At 34.0% G+C, this 15,722-nt stretch overlaps 3 protein-coding genes and 1 long non-coding RNA gene across 5 annotated transcripts; 1 reads left to right on the top strand and 3 right to left on the bottom strand.

The window, feature by feature from the left end:
• Positions 1-1,249: 1,249 nt before the first annotated feature.
• Positions 1,250-4,834, bottom strand: LOC123210096 (protein O-glucosyltransferase 1-like). Of its 2 annotated transcripts, none has more exons than XM_044628294.1 (6): positions 4,313-4,834; positions 3,672-4,234; positions 2,297-2,489; positions 2,132-2,196; positions 1,837-1,936; positions 1,250-1,758 (listed from the first exon to the last, which is right to left on the bottom strand). In XM_044628294.1, exons 1-6 carry the CDS (start codon positions 4,478-4,480, stop codon positions 1,399-1,401), a joined length of 1,449 nt encoding a protein of 482 aa, XP_044484229.1. In that variant the 5' UTR covers positions 4,481-4,834; the 3' UTR covers positions 1,250-1,398. The 2 variants fall into 2 exon arrangements, with proteins under 2 accessions (XP_044484229.1, XP_044484228.1); XM_044628293.1 differs by having other exon boundaries at positions 1,837-2,047; positions 4,313-4,831.
• A 1,766-nt stretch (positions 4,835-6,600) lies between these two features.
• Positions 6,601-8,944, bottom strand: LOC123210764 (O-glucosyltransferase rumi-like). The gene is made up of 6 exons (XM_044629237.1): positions 8,655-8,944; positions 8,009-8,544; positions 7,738-7,933; positions 7,596-7,660; positions 7,224-7,434; positions 6,601-7,153 (listed from the first exon to the last, which is right to left on the bottom strand). The coding sequence occupies exons 1-6, from the start codon at positions 8,775-8,777 to the stop codon at positions 6,788-6,790; spliced, it is 1,497 nt and encodes a 498-aa protein (XP_044485172.1). The 5' UTR covers positions 8,778-8,944; the 3' UTR covers positions 6,601-6,787.
• A 3,570-nt stretch (positions 8,945-12,514) lies between these two features.
• LOC123212287 lies at positions 12,515-13,108 on the top strand. The gene is made up of 2 exons (XR_006501522.1): positions 12,515-12,635; positions 12,740-13,108. It is a non-coding gene; the product is annotated as an uncharacterized LOC123212287 (long non-coding RNA).
• On the bottom strand, positions 12,650-15,113 carry LOC123212286 (O-glucosyltransferase rumi homolog). Its single transcript, XM_044631378.1, has 7 exons — positions 14,946-15,113; positions 14,272-14,831; positions 14,000-14,195; positions 13,854-13,918; positions 13,556-13,766; positions 13,123-13,481; positions 12,650-12,814 (listed from the first exon to the last, which is right to left on the bottom strand). Exons 1-7 carry the CDS (start codon positions 15,078-15,080, stop codon positions 12,748-12,750), a joined length of 1,593 nt encoding a protein of 530 aa, XP_044487313.1. The 5' UTR covers positions 15,081-15,113; the 3' UTR covers positions 12,650-12,747.
• Positions 15,114-15,722: the final 609 nt, after the last annotated feature.

Genomic DNA, 15,722 nt, shown 5'->3' with positions numbered 1-15,722 from the left:
TAATCGGCATCCATTCAAATCCAAATCTACCAAAATTGCCACTCATCTAAATTCAAAGCCACCACCACCATCCAAACCCACCTAAACCATTTACAAGGAAACAAAATGGAGAAAGTAAAAGAGAGAGAAGATCGTATTGGTGAAAAAATTAATATGTAAATGACTATTTTTAAAATTTTTAATTTGAGTGATATGTTAACTTAAAAATCATGATTCATATATTCAACAAACAAAAAAATATTTTAAAACCAAACTTAAGTAGAAAAATGGTAATCACTCTTTCGAATAAAAGAGAAAAGACGAAAGGGCCCCTCATGTTATTGTGTTCTTCTTTTTTCTTAGGTTGATATATTAATTTAGCCCTCCCCACTTTGTATTTTAAATGATTCTTCTACGCTCTAATGATTTGCAAAAAATTTATTTACATCCACTTAACTATGTCTTGCTCTTTGTCTTCTCTTTCATATGGTTGAGTGAATTTTAATTATCATAATCAGTAAAGATTAAGGAAGGATTAGAGCCACAAGCAAATGCTCTATTGAGTGGAAGCTTATTTAAATTGTGCATGACTCATTTCATGTGTAACTTTAATTGGCAAAAAGGATTAGATAAGGTGTCTTATTCACCATCAAAGTGGTTTAAACATTTGAAATCAAAATCAATTCCTTCCAACTTTAATTGGCAATGGTGGTAGGGACAGAAGTAGCGTATTAAATTCATCTTATCAATGGCACATCTATATCTTCTTACTTTTTTCAATAGAAATAAGAATTTAAGTTAACAACCCAACATGCCTGCCTTACAAATAATTTGTGTCTCCATTTGCTTCAAATTTATAATGCTAATCATTGTGTTGCTTGCCATTCAACTCCTTAACTAATTGCCCCAACCAACCCATGCTTGATCTCTAAATTAATTATTATATGTGCCAAACAATAGTTTAATTTGAAACTTGAAAACTTATATCATGTTGATGCGTTTTTTTTTTTTTTTTTTGGTTTTGTGATAGACTGAAACCAAGAGTTTATAAATCCGGTTAATAGTCAGAATAATTTTCTTTTTAATCAAATTTATGTATGTCACTACCTATATATATAGTAACGAATATAAGAGAGTTGAAATATTAATAAAGATGCCACATTTATTATGCACATCCCACATTGTTGGGATACTAAGCTAAAACTAATTGAATAACTTATGAATTTTTTAAGTTATTAAAACGCGTTTTAAATTGTAAAATCCAAAGGCAAAATCATAATGAACTATATATCAAAAGTGAAAATTCCAGGGTTTTCTTACCAATTATAACCTTAAATGGATACTCGTAAGAATATATCCCTTACCATTTTCTGTCTCCTTCACAGGCTGTTACAATAGTAGCATACATCATCTCTAATATTATTGCTGATTGTAACTATCCCAGAATGTATTCTCCCAATTCTCCACTCGCCTTATTGCATTAACCTTTCTTCTATAAAATGCCGCGAGAGCATTGGGTTCATAAGGAGGTGGTATAGTGCAGGGACTTGTAATAGAAGGTCCCTTCACCATTGATTCCATCATGAACTTCTTCTCCAACCCATTTGCCATGCAAGCCATTGTCTCTGAGCATATTTCCACGGCTCCATCAGGTACTATTGGCTTGAACTTCAATAGCTTAGCATACTCATTTAGCAAATGAAACATATAATCGTACACATAATCCATTTTGAGCTCTTCTTGAATGAAGTTGCTGGCCGCTTTCCCAATTTCGTGTGCCTATCAAGTCCACAGTTGTAATATATAAACATTTGTAATTCTAAGAATTTAATATGGTCTTAAGAGAAAGTTGGTTACCTTTCGTTTGTGGCTGTTACCCCAGTCTACAGAAAACTTGATGGATTTGCACTTCTGGTCTTCCCTTATTGGCCAGTAGTGTTGCACAGGTTGTAGATATCTTAAGAAGAAATCATAATAATGGGGGCTTACAAGTAATGTCATGGAGTCACAAGCTAGAATGTATTTCTCACTGACTGACCAAGCATATCCTTCAATGTAGATCTTGTACCTAATTAAGTACATGAAAAGAAAATTGAAAGAGAAGTTCCAGGTGTTCTTAAAAGTTTCATTCTGTTAAACAAAGTAAATTAACCTGTGTGTGCATTGGCTTGCCAGGTTTGATTGCTTGAAGCCTTGCTGGGACTCTAGGATCCAATCCTTGTTCAATTATTTAATCACGACATGTCCAATTATTGTTGAGATTAGGCATTTTTAATCATGATTAAGTAATTCTAATTAAACACTTAATTATATATACCTGGACATAGAGTCGAGCATTCCAGTCGTGGTTATCGGAGACATTGCATGCAAGAAGGTCTTGTCTAGTTTCAGCTACAAAAGGATTTCCTTTCCAATAGGCATATGGTTCTCTTTCCATCCATTTTGTCTTGTTGTTGCCTTCTTTCATCTCCCTTAATAAATTTTCCCATGGTCTTATATTTATCTCTGCCCTACGACAAGCATATAAATGTAAAATCAATTCTGTCACAGAATTTAATTAGGATGGGCCTTTTTATTTTCAGTAGTGGTACATGATGCAAATATACTAATATAATGCCCATTAGAAACAATCATGTTGTGTTTCCAATATTAAAAAATATAGTAATAAACATTAAAAAGAAATAAATATTTGCTTGTGCATATTAGAAATCAAATGGAACAAAAATAAATTGGTAATAAAAATCAATCACAGAACAAAACAAATTTATGTGATTTAATTAATAATATATATATCTACAACTGTACTAAATATTCTTATTAAATTTAAGATTACAAGATACATGTGATATACTACATATTGAAATGTGAATTTAGTAATTACAAGAAAAAAAAAAAAAAACCCTCATTAAAATTTGGATCTAGGGTTCTACCCAACCTCCACAAACAGTGTTACCCCCTGGACTCTTATCTATTAATGGAGTAACGGGACCCTGGCAAAGGGGCTCTGACCCCTTGCCCCAAGTTATGGGGCATACCTTATCTTTTAAAGGTATGATAAAAACTCTACCCTCCAAAGGTGGATGTCTACTTAATTTGTCTGTAAGACTGTGACTAGGTAGATGAATAATCAATAAACATTTATTGCTGGTGCATGTTTAATTAATAGATAAATTTGTCAAAACTTTGTCAACCATTATTAAAGATCGAACAACAAATTTCCAAGCCGGAATATTTTAACACAGGTTTGGAACGAACGACTTTTATGTCTTTGGCTAATGAATCATCATCAGATCTTATGCTAAAAAGATAAAATAAAATACAAGGAAAATTTTAAAATTTATATTTTAAGATCAGCGTTGTCTAGAAAGCTAACTCTATATTGTGTTTCCCAAAATATTTCCACCATTGAACCTTAACATAGGTTCAGAAACGGTGGGTGGCATGTGATTGCCCATTGGTGTATGTCAAGATTATCAAGCTATGCACGAAAATATACGCGTTAAGGATCTACCCCACCTACCACGTTCCCCAGTCAGCACGGCACCTCAATTTGAAGCCATTTTTTTAAATTGTAGGACCATGCATGTTCGCTATTTGGACAAGTCTAGGATTGATTAAGGCCTATATTGTTTTTATGCAGACTCGGGAAAAAAATGCAATTGACAAATGAGGAGAGAGCTTAAGTGCATTACCATCCCCAGAAGGACCAATCAGGGAACACAATATCCATAGTCCATCTGTCACCACAGTACCGAAACAGTGGCGGTGGGGCTGTAGTGTTTTGTTCACGGTAGTAGCGTGATTGGATGACCGGCCGGTCGTCACAATCAAACATTAGCTCCAAGTCCGGTAACTTTCCAGGATACTTTCTTAGAAGTTGCAGGATGCCCCATATGGTGAATTCATCTCTTGTTTGTATTGATTTTTTGTACGTCTCGATGTATGCCTTGTTGTTCACTATGATAAGGCGAAAATGTGCTGTACTATTAGCCCTCTCCACCATCTCCCTCGTGATTCCTGTAACTTTCCAGGGCCTTAGATCTTCGTGAATCCACCGAAAATAACCTGGGCATGTTGGTTCTGATGAGGGTTCAGGATCTTGTGCTTGGAAAGTTCTGGGGTAATTCGTTGGACAGGTTTGTGTCTGGTTTTGAGCAGTGCAATTGAGTGGGATTATAATTTCTTCAGGTGGGTTTTGGCGCTTTTGGAAGATAATCACAGTGTTATTTACAGAATTATCAACCAAAAATCTAGACTGCAAAAATTAATAATTTAATCAGGCAAAAAATATAGCGATTCTTTCAAAGATTACTTTGAAAAGTATGATACTTACAGTGTCAAGCCATAAGGAAGCAATGAAAGCAGCAACGAGGACAAGTAGAAAGAGTAACAGTATTGTAGTAGTTGCAAGTCTCCTTTTAAAAGGGTGCCGCCAGATCAGCGTCTCTGAAAAATGAGTAGCCAGTCCAGATCTGTGCAATATACTGGGGAATCGATGCATAGTTTAAGAAATCTATTTTTTAATTCTAAAAACAAGCTGAAGCCAGAGGGCTGGCTGAGGCAGGCTGCAATCCTGGATTGATGACTGAAACTGCCTGATGGGACTTAAAAGTAAAACGACCTGCTGGTTGGGGTCCAGTTTCTTTACTGAGAAGGGTATGTCTGGGTGGTGAAAAGGTTCCTGCTGGGACAATGGTCCAGGATCTCCCCATAAAACACTCCACCATTGGCATTTCCTGAGGCGGCTTTGAGTTAAATAGTACTAGTTAATCCATAAGACAAGTCGTTGTAGCTGAGTTGCATGATGAATGCCAAAGCATGCTTTCCAGGATCAAATTATATTAAGTTAAAGGCTATTAACTATTGGGTCTGTATATTATTATAGATCAACAAAGTCAGAAAAGAGACACCACAGTCTGTAAGTGCTAGAGTGGTGGCTTGCTTCATACTTTTTATAATTAATTTATTATAAAATTAAAAGGTTATGTAATTATAAAATAGGCCAAAAGACTTATGCCCACCGAAGGTATAGTGAATTTCCAAACTTCCACCTTTTAACTTTCAAAAACCTAAACACCCACCCATAATTTGGAAAACTAATACCTACCCTCCAAAATTAAGTTAAGGTTCAAAGAAAAATCATCATTTAACAATAATATTTAAAGTTTACATATTTTAACCCCTTAATTTGAAAAACTAACAATTTCCCCCAAAATTAAGTTTTGAAAAGTGACATTTTCCCCCTACTTAGGGTTTCCAATTTTGCCAATGAATTTTTGGCCAACGATGGCCAATCTCTCTCCCTCCCAGTGTTGTCTCTCCCTTTGATGTTTAATATCATATCGACGACATCTGATTTCGACGTAATCTAGACAAAATTTAGATAAAAAGTTGAAACTCTTCACTTGGATCTTCGACGACGATCCAGAAGAGACCGATCTCCTCATTTGAACCATCATCGTTGTCCAGACGAAGCCGATTTTGTTTGAACGATGAAGATCTAGACAAAAAGACGACACTGGGAGAGAGAAAGATTGGCCATCGTTGACCGAAAATTCGTTGACAAAATTGGAAACATTAGGTAGGGGGAAAATGTCACTTTTTAAAACTTAATTTTGGAAAAAATTGTTAGTTTTTCAAATTAATGAGGTAAACTGATATAAACGTTAAATATTATTGTTAAATAATGATTTTGCCCTTAACTTTAACTTAATTTTGGAGGGTAGGTGTTAGTTTTTCAAATCATAGGTGAGTGTTTAGGTTTTTAAAAGTTGGGGAGTGGGAGTTTGGGAATTCACTATACCTAAGGTGGGAAGAAGTCATTTGGCCTATAAAATAGGAGCAATTGTTGTTTGGATCCATAATTTCCAATATGAGCAAAGCTTGGGAAAAATACATCCCCACCCCTTAAATTCCTGAACTAACTTTGTTAGTGGGTTAAGATTTGACAATTGACACAATGTGAAATAGGTAAATATCCATATTATCCTTAACAATCTAAATTTTTTGAAGTTATCATATTATACTTGACAATGATCATTGGCAATTTGACCCAATCATCACACCTAGAATAATGCAACCAATATCCAACTTGATAGTTGAAATCACACTAGACAAGTGTAATCTAACAAGATCACAACTCTTAATTGGAATTGCACCTGTTTAGTGTGATTCCTTCTTGATTGTACATCTTTAGGTGTAATTCAACAAAATTACACCTAGATCTCACCAATCTTGTGTAATCTCATGATATGTGTCAATATTTTTGTTTTCATTCTTAAAATTTTTGGGAAGAAAAATATGGTTATGTCATTTTTACCATTAGTTTTCCTAGCAGAATTGGGTTTTAGGTGGTTGTTTGCAGTTTAAAAATTCAATGGATAGAACCACTTTTGCCAAACTTTGGGGGAAAAACAATGATTTACTCCAGTTATTAGATAGCTTTTGAGCCAAATAATTTGGCATTTAGTTATAATTGCAATAAAAAAATTTAATAAAGAAAAGTTATCATTCCTGGTAGTTGACTGAAGCAAGTTCACTGAACCTGATTTAAAGTACTGATTTTACTTGAACCAATGTTATCAGCACCAATAGCTACTGGTACAAGACACCAAATCAGAATTATTGTTTCTATCATTCTTTTTGACTGATTCATGTTTCTGGGTTTCTGAAACACATATAACAGATGTGGATTCAAATTATGTGTGTACCAATCCTTCAGTAGATTAGTTGATGGTTTTTTTAATGATATGTTATACATTTTTTTCACTAACAGACTAATAATAAGAGTGTAAAATGTTACATACATCTAGTTTTTGCGCAGTATATCGAGACTTTCCCAGTATTTATCCTCCCAGTTACGCTCTTGCTTCATTCCATCAGACTTTATCCTATTGAAAGAATCAACAACTTTGGTGTCATCTGGAGGCAAGTTGCATGGATCTGTAATGGAAGGACCCTTCACCAATGTTTCCATCATGAACTTCTCCTGCAACCCATTTGCCCTACAAGCCATTGTCTCTGAGCATACCTCCGTAGCTCCATCAGGCACCGTCGGTTTGAACTTCAAAAGCTTTGCATACTCATTTAGTAAATGAAACATGTAATCATATATGTAGTCCATTTTCAGTTCTTCTTGAACAAATTTGCTGGCTGCTTTCCCAATCTCTTGTGCCTGCAGGATCATATACTTGGCGTTAAACATCACTAAACTGTTATCAGAGGAAAGCTATTAAGTTCCTTACCTTTTTTTTATTAAAATTACCCCAATCTACAGCAAACTTGACGGATTTACACTTCTTGTCTCCCCTTATTGGCCAGTAGTGTTTCATAGGTTGTATATATCTTGTGAAGAAATCATGGTATTTGGAATTTATGAACAGGGTCATAGAGTCACAGGCTAGAATGTATTTCTCACTAACGGACCATGCATTTCCTTCTATGTAGATTTTGTATCTGCTTATGCATCCACAAAGAACAGAAATTACTATATTGCAGATCAAATTATAAAAAGTTCGCCATGAGGGCTATCTTGAGTGATAACAAATGAGGCTCTCTATACAAAAAGATATGAATTCAAATCTCTCACAATATTTCAAGTTCCGTGTTAGTTTTACCTGTGTGTGCATTGGCTTGCTAGGTCTGAATGCTTAAAGCCCTGACTAGACTCCTGGATCCAATCCTACGAAATCATACAAATAAAACTTACAACACAACGGCCCATTTAAAAATAGTAAAAAGAAATGCAAGAAAAATTACCAGATTATAAATTCGAGCATTCCAATCCTGTTGATCGGAGACATTGCATGTGAGAAGGTCTATTCTAGACTTAGAGCCTGAGTAAGCGTTTCCTTTCCAGTAAGCATACGGTATCCTATCTATCCATTTTGTCTTATTGTTCCCTTCTTTAATTTCTCTTAACAAACTGTACCATGGTTTTATATTTACCTCCTCCCTACGCCAACCACAAAAATAACTTTAGTTTGACTTTATTATATGCTAATAAGGAGAAAAGTTGTGTGAAATATACCATCCCCAAAACGACCAATCGGGGAAAGCAATATCCATGGTTGACTCACTGCCGCAGTAGGCAAATAATGGCGGCGGGGTTGTTGATTTCCGTCCACCATGGTCGCTTGATCGGATGACCGGCGAATCATCGCAGTCAAACATCAACTCTAAGTCTGGTAATCTTCCAGGATACCTCCTGAGAAGTTGAACGATACCCCATATAGTGTACACATCTCTTGTTTGAAAGGACTTTCGGAATTGCTTGATATATGCCTTGCCGTCAACAATTATAAGACGAAAATGAGCCGTCCGATTAGCTCTTTCGACCATCTCCCTGCTGATTCCTGTACTTTTCCAGGGCCTTAAATCTTCGTGGATCCAGCGAAAATATTCCGGGCATGTAGCCTGCTGTGATGATTGGTTGCCATGGCTTTTTGTTCGGAAATTTTTTGGGTAATTTGATGGACAAGTTTGTGCTTGGTCCTTGATGCTGCAATTCAGAGGGATTATGATTTCTTGAGGTGGGTTGTGGGAGGTAATACCAGAGAACTCAATCTACAAAAATTAAATATAAAAAAAGCAACCAATTAAACAGTTACATTTACATTCACCAAGTGCCGATAAAAATGAAATTCCAATATAAAAGCGTATGGATTTACACTTACAGTGCCACTCCAGAAGGAAGAAATATAAACAAGAACAGAAATAAAGGCAACCACAAACAACACTGTTACAAGACCATTCTTCAGACTTTTAATCTGTACCCACATCCTGGAAAATCGCTGCATCGTTATAATTATGAAGAACACTCCGATTCAGTCAAGGAATTTCGTTTTGTGCCCTCTGCTGAGGATAGGTAAATTAGAGCTGAACTTGAAAGGTATTAGAGGATTTGACATGCAACTTCTTTCAAAACAAAATTAGCAGTTTTTTGAAAAATTGTCAATCTATAAACGAGAAGGAAGCAAATTAAAACATTTGAACTTTTTTATTAAAATAATCAAACTTTTATTTTTCTTTATTGATATGATTAAATTTTGATTTTAAAATTAAAAAGACTAAACTTATATTTTATCACGTAAAAAAAATGATAACTTTTATAATCATTAGAAATTGATAACATGAAATTTTCATTTTAATCAGAAATAATAACCTAAATAATCCTTGTTTAATGGGGAGAATTGTGATTTACCAAATTCTCGAGATAACCCTTTTTCTTACTTATTTACATGAACACATTAATTGTTTATTGTTATTATACAAAATGTTTATATTAACATCTCAAAATGACCATATCAATATAATTAACAAAAAATTTTCATATAATTTATATTTAATTTTGTTAAAATTAAGTGAATAATTTGTTATAATTAATAAAAAAAAAAAATCTTGACCTGTTAAATAAATATAAAAAAACTTAGTTTTTTTTCAATAATAAAGTCAAAAAGTTTGATTTTTTTTTTATGGGAAGTATTTTTAATTTATTATATAAAATAATAAAAAAGTCAATGGTGATACAGAAACTTGGTCACTAATTCTATGGAAAATTAGGTGTCAAGCCGTCCACATCTTCCGGTGGTCCCAACGAGCATTGTTTATCTAAGTCTACTATAAAACTCCTGGTCAAGGCTGAGTTCTAGAGAATGCAAGAGCAGACTTTTTTCTAAACCCCACGAGGTGTTTATAAATCTAACAAACTCCTGACTTATGAGAAAAAGCCATCAAGCCCCTGCGTACCATTTGTCGGATCGGATGTTCGTGAAAATTGGGTCAGATACTTAGCTATCATTGGTGGGCATTTGTTTCTTAAGGACAAAAGGCCAATTTGGATTCCCATTATTCAATGGCTGAAATAGATGAATAAGATATAAAACGAGTATGGCGAATGTACTCGACTTGTTGTGACATCTTGACAACATGACCAAACAAACCAAATTCAACCAAAACATAAACAATCGTTGGAAGTACCAATAACAATTGAAGAAATATACCAAAACTCCGTCATGTCGTAATTATTATAAAAATTTAAATAAAATAATCAAGCTGTACTCTAGCAACACCCTCCTTCATTGTTAGTTGTCGCCCTCATGGAACAAGCCAAAATCTCCCGCTCCCTTATAATTGCCATCTCTTCATTCCCTCCCTTTATTTTTCCACCTCGCCCATCCCTTCTAAGCTCAACCTGACTCTTTTTTGTTCCCCAATAGACCCATTTTCCCCTCCAAGGTCCTTTTTGTTTATGCTTCTTCCCTGATTACGTTTTATATATTGATTTTGGTTATTTAATAGTTTTATAATTTCTTCAGTCCTTCTTGCAACGTTAACCTTGTTGAAGTTATTTAAGAGTTAGGATTGGTTTATAAATTTAAATGTTTTTGCTTGGAGTGGAAGGAGAGAGATGGGATGTGGTAGATTTGGATTGAGAACTTTAATAGGGTGGTGGTCGATTGAATCTAGCTAGAGTTGAGAAAGAAGAGTGAAAAATAAAGAAAAAAAAATTATGAATGCCTATAAATATATTTGGTCCACCCATAAATAACATGTATTTCATGGGTATGAGTCAAAAAAACTTGAAATCAATATCCATATTTTTTTTATATCCACAAACAACCTCCCGATTTGAAGGTAGTTGTGAGGATTTGAAAATGGGAAATAGCCGTGAGGGGAGGTAGAGAGACTAGTGGACGATAGATTTAAAAAAAAAAGAGATTTAGATGTAATTTCTTTTGCTCATAAGATGCAAAGCTCATGAAATTAAATATTCCACTATCATAGAGCTTCTCTTGAATAAGAAGAGATTGAGGTATGTTGGAGTTTGAAGACAGGACATTTTTGTTTCAATAAAATTATGTATACCTATTTTATATACACAAATTATATATATTTGATGTTTGTTATTAAAAAATTGAGTGATTTTGAATTAAAAATAAGTAACTTTCAATTACATAATAGCACATTATATATGTATGTATTTATATACTAAAAAATCGATATTTATAATATTACTCTTTTCGATTTTGGTTTGGAATGTTGTTGAGTTGATCTTGAACTACCGGAAACCTATCAACGATCAAATGACAGCAGGTTGTTTAAAGTTATTTTTATAAATCAGATAGGGATATTGATAAGCTAATAAACTTGGGAGCCGTTAGAGTGATTTTCCTAGGCTGCTAAAGGTTGTCGAGCCCATGATCCTTTTCCTCTGTTTTATTTGTCCAAGCCCAAAAATCATATTGACGTGTGAACGAAAACGATGGATCTTATGTTATCATTTCATCTATCTTTCACAAATACACTAACATATAATAAGACTAACAAAATGGTTTCAAATTTAGCTCCTGCCTACACCAACCTTACTGAATATGGTAAACTTTCGTCTCTTAATATTTGTTACAGTGAATTTACCACCATCCAAAGTTAATGTATTGGAGACTCGCTGCATAATACAAGAAATGCATTTTGTTTCAGTCTAACAAGCTGAAGTGAGAGGTGGCTGGCTTACACATGGAGGAAGCATATGACTTGTGTTACACGGTAGACTTGGTAGTTTCCTACCATTGGAATATCTTCTCGAGAAATGACTATTGCAAAAGCAACAATCCATGTCTGGACATACGGATGTATATCTCTCTCTCAAACAACTAATTCATTAGTTAATAAGAGAATTTTGTCAAAATCTTTTAATGTTATAACAATAGATATAAACTTTTGAACATTGATTAAACCACGTTAAAAAAAACTATTTTATATTCAATTGTCTTTATTTGCATGTACTTTGTATAATTATAACGGAGATTCATTAACAAATTCTTCTCGCTACTATTATAATCTATGATGTGTAAAATTTTAAATTGATTGCTTAGAATTTTGAATGGTAAAAAAAGGTTTTATTGGTTCCAAGGAAAGACTTTCTTAAAGTACTATATCTTGGCTTCCCGGGTAGATGACTCAAAAGTCTCAAACTGCCTAATTGTTATTCCAGGAAATATTAATTTGTTAGAGAAAATTTCTCTCTTGAGGAAGATTTGCCCTTTCTTGAACGGAATTAAAATTAATGAACAACCTCGTTTATAACTCAGTTTGTTTAATAAAAGGGTAAATTTGGGTGGCGACAGACAAGAAAATGAAGGGCCCCTTTTTCGGACTGGTCCAGGATATCTACCTGCATGAAACCTCCACTAGTCAATTCCTGTTGCAGCAAACTTACTTACATGTCATTTCACTAAAGCCAAGCATTGGGATTGGGACCATCCAACTGCCTATGTATTGTGCCTTTTTGTAAAAGGCTGCATCTCTAAAACATGCATGAAAAGGGCTTTGGAAGTCGTGACAAAATTAACAACGTTGACTATCAGTATTCCCACTGTATATATTTTTCTATTCAGTGAATTTCAATTTCATTGACCAGAAATGGCACAGGTAAAAAAAAAAAAAAAAGAAGCCATGTTTCTCCATACATGATGCAACTATTTTTATATATTTTGTTGATATATGTACACACACACACACATATATATATATATATATACACTTTTGTTTTCCTCAATTTGTATCAATCTTTTTGCAGAAGGTAGTGTTGAAGATAATGACAATGAATGATGAGAAGACAAAGCAGAAAGCAATAGAAGCTGCCGCTGATATCTATGGTAGTTGACACAACATATTACTTCTTAATTTCTTAACTTCTTATTTTATTCTTTTCAACTGATCAATAATGTTTGTGGGTTTCTGAAACATGTATACGTAACAGGAGTAGATTCAATCGCAGCTGATCTGAACGAGCATAAGCTGACTGTTATTGGAGATATGGATCCAGTTGCTGTAGCTAAAAAACTCAAGAAAATAGGAAAAGTTGAAATGTTAGCAGTTGGCCCGGCAAAAGAAGAATAGAAAGAGGAAAAAATAGAGGAAAAGAAAGGATAGAAGCAAATTAAGCAATTCCATGATGCTATAGCTTACAGTGAAATGCGTATGGATGGTTTAGAACAAAAAATTTTCAATAAAAATTTAAAAACCAGTCAGTTATATAAATCTCAATTATAGTTTATTGATTACAGGATGAAATTTTGTATCTCTCTCAAAATTTAATCGGCTAATAATAACACTGTAAGATGTTAAATACGTTTCTCATACCTACTGCTTAAATTGAAACTTCCCGGGTGTTTATCCTCCCAATTATGCACCCGCCTCACTGCATCAATTTTTTTCCTTTCGAAAGAATCAAGAACTTTAGAGTCATAAGGAGGCAAGGTGCATGGATTTGTAACGGAAGGACCTTTAACCAATGTTTCCATCATGAACTTCTTCCGCAACCCTTTTGCCCCACAAGCCATTGTCTCTGAGCATACCTCAACAGCTCCATCAGGTACCTTGGGTTTGAACTTCAACAGCTTTGCATACTCATTTAGCAGATGAAACATGTAATCATATATGAAATCCATTTTCAGTTCTTCTTGAATAAATTTGCTAGCTGCTTTTCCAATTTCTTGTGCCTGCCGAATCCATAAAGCATTAATACATAAGAATTTAACCAAATTGTCATTAGAAAAAGTAATTAAGTTATTACCTTTTGTTTATAAAAATTACCCCAATCTACAGCAAACTTGATGGATTTGCACTTCTGGTCATCCCTTATTGGCCAGAAGTGCTGCATAGGCTGTAGATATCTTGTGAAGAAATCATAATACTTGGAATTTACAAACAATGTCATAGAGTCACAGGCTAGAATGTATTTTTCACTGACGGACCATGCATTTCCTTCAATGTAGATTTTGTACCTATTTGACTACACAGTTATAATGAAAGAAAAATCCCACGACAACAAATAAAAAAAATATATCAAATTAAGAAAATTAAAGTTTTACCTGTGTGTGCATTGGCTTGCTAAGTCTGATTGCTTAAAGCCTTGCTTGACCTCCCGTGTCCAATTCTACAAGATTATAACGATTACAGCACAACCCACAGGCCATTTTAAAAACAAAATTACTAAGAACTTCAAGAAAATTATTACCAGGTTATAAATTCGAGCATTCCAATCCTGTTTATCGGAGACATTGCATGAAAGAAGGTCTACTCTAGATTTAGAGCCTGAGAAAGCATTTCCTTTCCAGTAAGCATAAGGTATCCTATCTATCCATTTTGTCCTATTGTTGCCTTCTTTAAGTTCTGTTAACAAACTGGTCCATGGTTTTATATTTATCTCCTCCCTACACCAACCATAAAAGATAACTTTAGTTTGCATTTATTATATAGTAATAAGGAGAAGAGTTGTGTGAATTATACCATCCCCAAAACGACCAATCAGGGAACACAATGTCCAAGGTCGACTTACGGCCAGAGTACGCAAACAATGGAGGTGGGGCTAATGAATTCGGTGCACTGTAGACTCTTGAACGGATGACCGGCAAATCGCCACAGTGAAACATCAACTCTAAGTCAGGTAGCCCTCCAGGATACCTCCGAAGAAGTTGCAAGATGCCCCATATAGTGTACACATCTCTTGTTTGAAATGTTCCCCGGTACTTCTCGATATACAGCTTCTTGTCCACAATTATAAGGCGAAAATTAGCCGTTTGATTAGCTCTTTCCACCATCTCCCGGCTGATTCCTGTGCTATTCCAGGGCCTTAAATCTTCGCGGATCCAGCGAAAATATTCCGGGCATTTACGCTGAAATGATGATGGGATTCTACGGTCTTTTGTCTGGAAAATTTTAGGGTAATTTGAAGGACAAGATTGTGTTTGGTTTCTGATGCTGCAATTTAGAGGGATTATGATTTGCCGAGGTGGGCTTTGGAAGATAATCACTGTTTTGCGAATTGAATTATCAACAAATAACTTAAACTGCAAAATTTAAAGGAGAAAAGAAAATCACCAAGGTGCCAACAACAATGAAATTACAATACAAAATCACCCAGAAAAAAAAAATACACAACCCTAAAATGAATGTATACTTACAGTGCCACCCCAGATGGAACAAATGTAAACAACAGTATTAACAAGGGCAATCATAAACAGTAACAATATTGTAATCGTTGCAAGATCCCTCTTCACATTTCTAGCCTGTACAGTCATACTGGAAAATCTCTGCATTGTTCTAAATCAAAGTATCCTATCGTTTACTCATTCTTGTCTGTCAAGGTTCAAATTACAATGCATCCAGCTTCTGTTCATAACCTTTTTTGGAAATTTTTAAAATTCATATTTCTAATCAAATATTGACATAATATAAAATTTTTATTGTTAGTGAGTGGTTAGTGGTACATTAATAAATATCTACTTAATTTTTCTTTCATTATTTAGTTTTTAACATAATTTTTTTAACTGTCTTTATTTAAAATATTTCTTCTTGATATGCAAATATTGACTATTTCAAACAAAATATACAATGAATAGTTAGGAAAAAAGTTTACCATTTTATTTTCTGACAAAGTCAGATTCAATTTGGTAAATAATTAATTATTAGAAAGGAAAGTTAATATTAACTTGGAAGTGACATTGAATTAAGAATGTTATTAAAGAGAATTACTGCCATATATGTTAAGAATATTAATGATAAGCATCCACCGTTTTAAATTAACTATTAAAGGGTTTTTTAATTAAAATATATTTATATTTTTTTGGATAATTAAAGTATATATAAACAAAAAGAAGAACCCCAAGAGAGGGTCCAAGAACAATCTAGGCTCACTCTTTCAAAAACAAAAGATAACTAAAAAAACAGATTAATTAAAC

The sequence above is a fragment of the Mangifera indica genome, chromosome 3 (assembly GCF_011075055.1).
Source record: "Mangifera indica cultivar Alphonso chromosome 3, CATAS_Mindica_2.1, whole genome shotgun sequence".
NCBI lineage: Eukaryota > Viridiplantae > Streptophyta > Magnoliopsida > Sapindales > Anacardiaceae > Mangifera > Mangifera indica.
Note: the sequence above shows the minus strand (reverse complement) of the source record. Positions and strands in the feature narration are given on the sequence as shown.